Source organism: Echinops telfairi, unplaced genomic scaffold (genome assembly GCF_000313985.2).
Source record: "Echinops telfairi isolate 266 unplaced genomic scaffold, ASM31398v2 ScPeMD7_21;HRSCAF=78, whole genome shotgun sequence".
In the NCBI taxonomy this organism is placed as follows: domain Eukaryota; kingdom Metazoa; phylum Chordata; class Mammalia; order Afrosoricida; family Tenrecidae; genus Echinops; species Echinops telfairi.
In genome coordinates this window covers 13,122,963-13,132,055 of record NW_022103918.1, presented here as the reverse complement: position 1 = coordinate 13,132,055, position 9,093 = coordinate 13,122,963, and the positions used below count along the sequence as shown (strand labels likewise).

Sequence of the window (9,093 nt, the reverse complement as noted above, 5' to 3'; positions counted from 1 at the left end):
ATAGCCGGGCACCATCAGCCTGAAAGAAGGCTAATTAACAACATGTGATAGGCAGATGACACAGCCTTGCTGGCTGAAATTGAGGATGACTTAAAGCACTTGGTAATGAAAGATCAAGGATTGCAGTCTTCAGTATGTATTGCAACCAATGTAAAGAAAACAAGAATCCTCACAACTGAACTGATAGGCAACATCATGATCAACAGAGAGACAATTGACATTGTCAAGGAGTCTGTCTTACTTGGACCCGCACTCAGTGCCCTTGGAAGCCGCAATCAAGAGATCAAACACCACGCTGCATCTGCAGCATGAGACATCTTTCAAGTAGGGAAAAGCACAGATATTACTTGACGGATGAAGGTACATCTAACCCAAATCCTGGTATTTTCCATTGCCTCATAAGCACGTGAAAGTTGGACACTAAATAAGGAAGACTGAAGAAAAACGATGCATTTGGACGATGGTGCTGGTGAAGAATATTGAAAAAAGAACAGAAAGATCAGTCATGGAAGAAGGACAGCTCAAATGCTCCTGTTTACAGGAGAGACCAATCCCTCAAGGAGGACCTCATGCTCGGTAAAGTGGAGGCGCAGCTAACAAGAGGGAGGATTGACACAGTGCCTGCAACAGTGGGCTCAAACAGCAACAAACGGAAGGGTGGCGTGGGACGGAGGAGTGTCTCCTTCTGTTGTACGGTCACTATGAGTTGGAATCTACTTGATGATACCTGACAATAAATAACATACCTGTGTCTATAGCTGGATCTGAATCCATATCCATAGATCATCTAAATCTCTATCTAAATAGATTACTTACAAAGATGTCTGTAGAAATATACACAACAGTACATATATATGCATGCAGGCGCACTCCTCTATGACCTCCTATATCTATTTAGCATAGGTCTGTACCTTTGTAACCATTCACAAGTTATCGTCCGTTGTTGCTATTGTTGCAGGATTGTATATGTTACAGAATTTACTGCAATTGTCCTTGTTTCCGTGCATACATCTCTCTGTCTTCTTTTACCTTGGTCACATTTTGTTGACGTCACCCATATTGTGCCTTGTTTTTCTCTTCACCTGAATTAGCACGAACCAATTATCTAGTTAGTGAACCATCCTCTCCGCTCCTTCCATCTCTGGTAAGCAGTAAATCATGTTTCTTTCTGTGTGTAATTCTGTTCTTGACTTTTTGTAATAGTGGTTTCACAAAATATACCTCTTTTTTGTGATTGACATTCACTCAGCATAATGTCCTCCAGGTTCATCCATGTTGTGAAATACTTCATAGATTCATCATTAGCATTTTTATCATTGCATAGTGTGGCCTTGTATGTATGTATTACAATTTGTTTATCTATTAATCCTTCGATGGTTGTTTTGTCTTTTTAAAACCGTTTTATTGGCATTTTGTCTACATATCATATAATTCAATCGTTCAATTATATCAAGAAGAGTTGTACCATCTTTACCACATCAATTTTACAACACTGTTTTTGTCTTTTCCTATTGTAAATCTGCTGCAATGAATGAGTGTGCTATGTTACTGATGTCACAGCTCTGATTTCTCTCTAGAATATACAGCAAGGAGTTGGATTGTTGGATCCAATAGCATTTCTGTGTATAGCTTTTTAAGGAAGCATCATACTATTTTCCATGCTGGCTATACCATTTTACGCGCTACATTCCCACCAATGTGGTATAAATGTGGTTCCTGTCTCACCACAGCCTTGCCAGCCGTTGTTTTCTGGTTTGGGGACCAGTGCCATTCATGTCAAGACAGGTGATATTTCCTTGGAGTTTGGGTTGGCATCTCTCTACTGGCTAAGGAGCATGAGGACCTTTTCAAGTGTTTGTTAGCCATCCGGAACTCGTCCTAGGTGAAATGCGTTCATGACCTTTGCAAATTTTCAATTGGGTTGCTTTTTTTATCATTGTTGAGATGTTAAAGTTTCCTATATATTTTAGAGATTTGACCCTTGTTGGATATGTCATTGCCAAATTGTTTTCCCAGTCGGCGATGTCTCATTTTACTCTTCGGATGAAGTCTCTTGGTGAGCCTCAGTATTTAACCATTAGGAGGTTCCAGCTATCTAGTTTATCGTCTGCTGTTTGCACCTCGTTGGTTATGTATGGGAGTCTACTTATGCCAGAAACTAGGACCTTGAGCTTTACCCTTATATTCTCTTTTATAAACGTTATCATTTTGAGGTTAACATTTAGGTCTTTGATCCACTTGCAGTTGTTTTTGTGTATGAAGGGAGGTATGTATCTCATTTCATTTTTTTCAGCAGATGGGTGTCCAGTTTTGTCAAAGCTATTGGTTAAAGATATTATCTATTGTACGTTTAATGGACTTCAGTCCTTTACGAAAAAATCTGCTGGATGGATTTATTTCTAGAAGCTCAGTGCTGTTCCATGGGTCTCCATGTCGGTCGCTGTACCATATCAGGCTATTTTGAATTACCATGGGTGTATGATTTTGTTCAATCTTAATATTCCTAATTAGTTAGTCCATATCCCTGAAATTCTTTCAGAATATATACCACCAAATTCTTGATTATTCTCTTTTATTTTCATATTCCAAATTAATTCTGTTACATTCAAATTTTATATTTACCCTGAGACTATTAAGTACCTATGAGATTATTTTCCTACCATTATTTACTATACATACCCCATGGGAATGGAACTAGACCGTGTAATTATCTACTCCTCAGTTTTCAACAATCCTGTGACAGTTGCTATAATAGAAGTGATTTCCCAGTGGTAGCAGAGATGCTATATTAGGTTGTGGACGCATATTAAAGTCACAATATGAAAAACAATGGATTCATATTCAATGTGCTCCTAAAATCACAAGTCCAGATTAACTTTCTCAAACCCCAGTGCACATACATGGAAAAGTGACACCATATTTGGCTCCTTGCCTTGTTAAAGGACCAATCCAAAACCCCAATGCCAACTTTTTCTCGTTTCTGGTCTCTCTTCATAACCATGTCCAAATCATTTAGCCAAATTACAGCACATCCCTTTGTCTACATAGACGTCATGGCTAATAGTGACATTTGTTCCTTGTTTGCCATATGTCCCACCCATATGTGTCAAACCATCGAAAGAAAACAGCACGTCTTACTTTCTTTACTTATAAATTACATATACCAACTACATGTGTTCCTTGCTTGCTTAATGTGATAAACATACTTGTGAATTTTATGGTTAATCTTGTTATAAAACAAACTCATGCAAAATGTCCTTTCTGTTAAGTCAAGAACCAGGGATAAATTTTTAAAGCCCAGGTATACCTACATTTTGAATTCTTTAAAGTAAGTTAACATGTGATAACCGTTATTGAAGCTCTTGGTCATTGCAGTCTCTATGATGTTTTATGAATGGCAGTGGGAAATAGTCTTCCTTGCCTATGAAACTCATCCCTTAAACTTTCAAATGTGATTATGGCAGTATGTACAAAAAAGCTTCAGAAGGTTCATGGAAAAAATCCACTATCTTTTCATTTCATTCTTTTTCATAAACTTTCTTAAGCCTCCTCCTATATTTATCAAGGGCTTAATTGCAGCAGACTGAGGTATATAGAAATGGAGAGATGGCAAAGAAGGCTAAAAACCTCAGTTGGACAAATAAATTCCCACTTTCCATGGGAACATTTCCTACAAGGGTCAATGGACTAACAAAAACTAAAGCTCTCCACTGGGGATGGGAAACAGGAGTTTGCTCTTAAATTGGTTTTAGAGTACAGATGTCAAACCAAATAAATCACTACAAGTGAAATACTCAGAAAGGTAAGTGGGCTTTAACAATATTTGTGAAGGCTAAATTTTCTAATAGGAAGTCTTCATTACGGCCAGGTATAATAAGGGCACATGTCATCCATCAGGATCTCTAGAGTTCTCCTCCCGGTATATATGAGGCATTCATTATTTTTAAACTGCTGCCCACCATGGCAGATATCCTGAACAAATGCCACTAAATGAAGAAAATAAGCCAAAATTCAAACATGCTATGCTTACCCTCAACTAAAATGGTATTTACTAGAATAAGAAATAGTGAGAAGTTCCAAAGATTTAAAGAGTCCTTCAGTCCCTACACATTGTTCACGAAGACAGATTCCCGAATGATGAGCAAACGTGAATGCCTCTTTGACCCAGCTAGTCACACCATCGATTGAGGAATATGCAGGAAAATGTCTATTTCCTAGTTTCTCCTGCCCTGAGCCAAGTTCATCCTCAAAGAGCCTGTTTCACTTTGTATTGTCATTGTGTTGTGACTTGCAAACCTCAATCTTTAAGGAATTTTGAGAGAAGAATGACATTTTGTACAGGCTGTGAAGTCTTGACAAAACCTCCATTCTATTTTCTCCTTTACAAGAATCTTTTGTACCTGAAGTAAAAAGACTTTGACTAACTCTTTGATGGTGGTAGAAGGAATCACAGATTTATAGATAGCTCTGAAAGAAGTAAAAAAACAACCCAACCTATTCATTTTCCTAAAATACTATTGGATATAAACCCATGGTCACAGATCACCGAAGGCGCCCTCAGTGTATAAACCAGGTGTTCGTTGACTATTCATCAAGTCACCTGCACGTTAGTCAACAGGAAGTCACCTGTTCTAAGTCCAGATACAGCTGTCCAGGTCCCGGCAGTTCTGTATTCACCTGCTAGCAAAATGTTGGCAAGTTGAAGCCATCCAGTGTCCCCACAGGATAAAGACCTGAATGGGAAGTTGCTCCCATTAAGATTACAACCAAGAGCAGCCTACTGGACAGTCCTACTTTCTCCCACGGGTCACTATAGGTCAAAGTGACTCCGAGGCACCTCCCCACAGCATTCTGGGGCAGCTTCTCTCCAAGTCTCAAGATGTAGTGTAGTCAGCACCCATTGCCATCAGATCAATCTGACCGCTGGTCGATTGCCTAAGAAACAAGATAAGCATAGGTTTACTTGTGCTTATCTAGTAATCTGTAGTAAACTGTTCCATGTGTCAGCATGAAAAAAATACATAGAACTGTTTACAACAGATTAGTAAGTAAACACAAATAATCCCATGCTTACCTGGCTTACTGGGTACTCCATCTCTGTCAGAGGCTACATTTGAAAAGAGACGTTGGTTCTGTAGGAAGGTTCTAGGGGATTGGGAGAAAGGTGGGTACCAGCCACGGAGAGAGGCAGAGGCTTTGATGTGATGAAAGGCATGTGGAACTCTTCACTACAGATCAGTAAATAACACAAATAAACCCCTGCTTTCCTTGCTTATCGGGTCACCTGACCCTGAGCCACCCTCGTAGGAACCCTACAGGATAGAGCAGAACTGCCCCAGACTGTTTCTTGCATTCAATCTCTGTGCAAGCAGACCGCACATCTTTCTGCTGTGGAGCAAACTCTCAACCTTTCAGGTAAGAGCCGATTGCTTTACCCTCCATGATACCAGGGCTCTTTATGGAATGGTGACCCTCATAAAACAAAGAGACTATCATATTCTTGTCAGACGCCACCAGAATGGTGAGAAACAGAACGCTGACGTACGTAAAGCTGTAGATGGGGCAGGGGACCGTGATTGAATTCTGCCTAAATTCTAGAAGTTGATTTGGCTCTGACCCAGTTCCATACGTTGACTTGCCTTACTCTGGTCTAAGGGGGTGGGATCTCCCCCAAAGTGCAAACCCTTCAATATTCCTTATGGATCTATCATCCCAGAATCATTCCCTAACCCTGGGGGATATGACCGTGAGAAGACTTCTATTCACCAAGTTCATTTTCACGAACCTCTAAAGAGATTCAGGATGTCTCTGAGATGGCTAAACAGTAGCTTCACTGAGAACAGGGCAGGGAAAACTACCACAGTCACATCTGCTTCGGATTCAAACTGTACTGGGAAATTCCAACAGCAAGTCACGCCGACTGTTGTCCAGGTCTGTGGATGAAAGAGCAGCCGCTACGCTAGAGTCCTCTACCCATGATCCAGTCACCAGGAGCTAACCAAGAGGGCACGCTCTTCCTGGGTGCTTATCATGAAGCAGAATCATTCTAAGAGCTTGACGTGCATTCAGTGAATCCCAAGAACAACCTTAAAAGGCAGGAATTCGGATTATCATCCTGATTTGACAAAGGAAGAAGTGGGAGCCTCGAGAGTTTAAGTCATTTGTCCAAAGTTATTGCGTCAACAAAGGCCACCCTGCGTGCCACCCAGAGGGTGAAGGTTCCACATCTGCACTGGTCCATCCTGTCCGCCTGTCTTTCTTCTCCTTGCCTGAAGACACAGCAGTGTCCGGGACCCACCACAGACAATATGATGGGGACAAGCACAGTGTCGCCGTGGGACAGTGACATATTGTCTGCAGCTCTGCCCAGCTGGCATGGGAGTGGTTCACCCAGCTTTTCTGAGCACGTCCTCCCTTCTCTCGTGTCCTCTCCACTAGCTGCTCTGCTCTGGAGATAGTCCAGCCCAGGGAAAATCTACATGTGACCTCCTCCCTGGGGGACAGACAACAGAAAAGTGGGTGAAGGGAGACATCGGACTGTGTAAGACATAGAAAAAATAATTTATAAATTATCAAGGGTTCATGAGGGAGGGAGGCTGGGAGAGGGTGGAGAAAAAATGAGGAGCTGATACCAAGGGCTCAAGTAGAAAGCAAATGTTTTGAGAATGAGGATGGCAACAAATGTACAAATGCGCTTGACACAATAGATGGATGGATGGATTGTGATACGAGTTGTACGAGCCCCCAATAAAATGATAAAAAAAGAAAGAAAATTTAAGAGTACAGATATCATCAGGGTTACACCCCAGGGGCAAACTTCAAATGGTTCCTAGATCCTAAACTGGAAAGGACAGAAAACTGTCCAGCATCGCTTTTGTGCCACACCCAGGGAGCTTTCACGGCCATCAGATCAGTCTATGAAACTTGAGCAGTGTACTATTTGCATGCTAATGCATTAAGTCTTAAAAGAACTCCTTTCCTCCTTCCTGCATCTAACTTGTTGGGGTTCTGGTGCTTGGGGTTTTTTTTGTTTTTGTTTTGGTAACGGGCATTGTGAGGTTGAAATAGAGGGAAGAAAACATATTCATAAATTATCTTTGAAACCATCGAATAAAGGAGTTCCCTTTCTTTAAAAAAAAGCCTAACCCTAAAGGACAGACCTTTTTCCCCTCTGAGTATCTTCAGCAGTCGCTGGGGTGACTAAAATACCTAGTGTATCTTAGTGAAAAGCTATTTTTAAAAACACTTGATTTAGAAAACACTAATCATGATCATTCCATGGGAATTCTTAGTACACAAATTAAAAGTTTTAAATTACTCTTCAAGAATCTGTGAATTCAAGTAATCTTAATTAGAAAATAGCTGCACTAATGCATATTTATCAGGTACCTTTAAAGCCTTTCACGGATGCAAACTTACTTGGGAGGCTGTTTTATGATTTGTATTCCGGGGGTCAGTAAGAGCCCTAATTATGCAATGTTAGATTAGGAGTGCTGGCCCTGGGCCCTCGCTCCTGTCAGCTGACTCCACCGCTTTCAACCTCTGGACTTCCAGAGACTATCACTCGATTTTTCTAAGCCTGAGATTTCGCACGTGCAAAGAGGAATCCTAATTCCTGCCTCAAAGCGTTCTCTCCTGTTAAGTGCAATAATGCATGGGGGAGATTTGAATAAACGACAAGGCCCTGGAATCTAGCATAATGTTAAAACAAAGGTGACCGCCAGTGGCAGTGCGGCTCTGGGAGGAGCAAGCAGGCATCGTTAGGCGTTCCAGACATAGAGATGGACCTGGGTTGGCCGCCTCCTAGCCGTGGGTGAGTCTGGGCCAGGGTTGGTGCTCTCATTTGAGGAATGGGGATGAAAATAACAACTGGGAGTCCTGTGCAGATGGGGGGCCTAGAGATCGTATAAGTCGACCTCTAGCAGCATAGACACACACTGGGTGCTCAAGAAACGACACCCCGGGCCAAGGAAAGGATCCATTGACTCTAGCCACCTATGTGATGCGCTTCAACAAACCAACACAAGAGCAGAGCAGCATTCTGCTGAAGATCAGTACACCCAACAGTACAAGCTATGAAATAATAATATATAATTTATCAACTGTTCCCCAGGGTGGGAAAAAGGAGGAGCTGATAACAAGGGCTCAAGTAGAAAGATAATCTTTTGAAAATGATGATGGCAACATATGTACAAGTTTGCTCGATGTAATTGATTTATGGATTGTTATAATATCTGTAAGCGCCCCCAATAAAATTATTTGAAGAACAACAACACATCCATTAGCAGAGTCCCAAATATACGTCTGCCCTGGCCAGCGCCCTGGGTTCTCCTGCTTTAGACTCCAAAGGATTGACGGTGTACCTCTTTGTATTCTCGAATTTCTGCCACGGATTATTATTTTGGTCAACACTCAGGGAAGCTCAGACTCAGAAATAAAACCAATATTACCCAGTAGGCAGCCCCGCATGCAGGCTCTCCTCCTAGACGGCTTTGACTAGCTGTACTGGCCTTGCTTTTTGCTACTTCACCCGGGACAGGGGTGGAGTCCGGGAGAAGGGATCAGGAAAACGGCCAAAGGGAATCTGTTGTTATTGGGGCGGCTCAATGTGACAAACTCTGCCAGCTTGGAGATCGCCTCCCCGGCTCCGGCGAGTGAGCGCCGGGCTCCTTGGAGGAGTGGGCGCAGCAAGCGGGAGAAGGGCAGGCGTTTCGGGCGTCCAGGCCGCCGCCGCCCCCGGGAACCCCAGCGTGCCAGGTGTCAGGCCCCAAGCAGAGCGCTCTTTAGCCCAGTGGAGCCCGAGGGGCGCATGCAGCGGGGTTAGTCTCCATGCCACCATGCGGGCCCGCATTCCTGCTTGGCAACCGCGCTTCGGCAAAACAGACGGAATGCTTACAAGGATGCCAGCCCAAAATGGAGTGTCTCTGACTAGCAGGGAGGAGCTGATGTTCGCCATGAGGAAGCCCACCACCGTCACGCCGATGCCCAGGGCCAGCTGCAGCAGGGCGAGCAGCAGCGGGAACCGGCAGCCGCAGCACGTCCGGGCCTCCTCCTCGTCCCCGCGCTCCTGGGGCGCCCCGGGGCCCTTTTGCG

The 9,093-nt window shown here is 43.1% G+C and overlaps 1 protein-coding gene across 1 annotated transcript in view; it reads right to left on the bottom strand.

Annotated features, from left to right (window-relative positions):
• SSPN (sarcospan) overlaps positions 1 to 9,093 on the bottom strand; it is a 98,555-nt gene that overhangs the window by 32,871 nt on the left and 56,591 nt on the right. Inside the window, exon 3 of the mRNA XM_004699984.2 lies at positions 8,897 to 9,085. Within this exon, the coding sequence (XP_004700041.2) occupies positions 8,897 to 9,085 (189 nt within the window). The remainder of the gene's footprint in view (positions 1 to 8,896; positions 9,086 to 9,093) is intronic.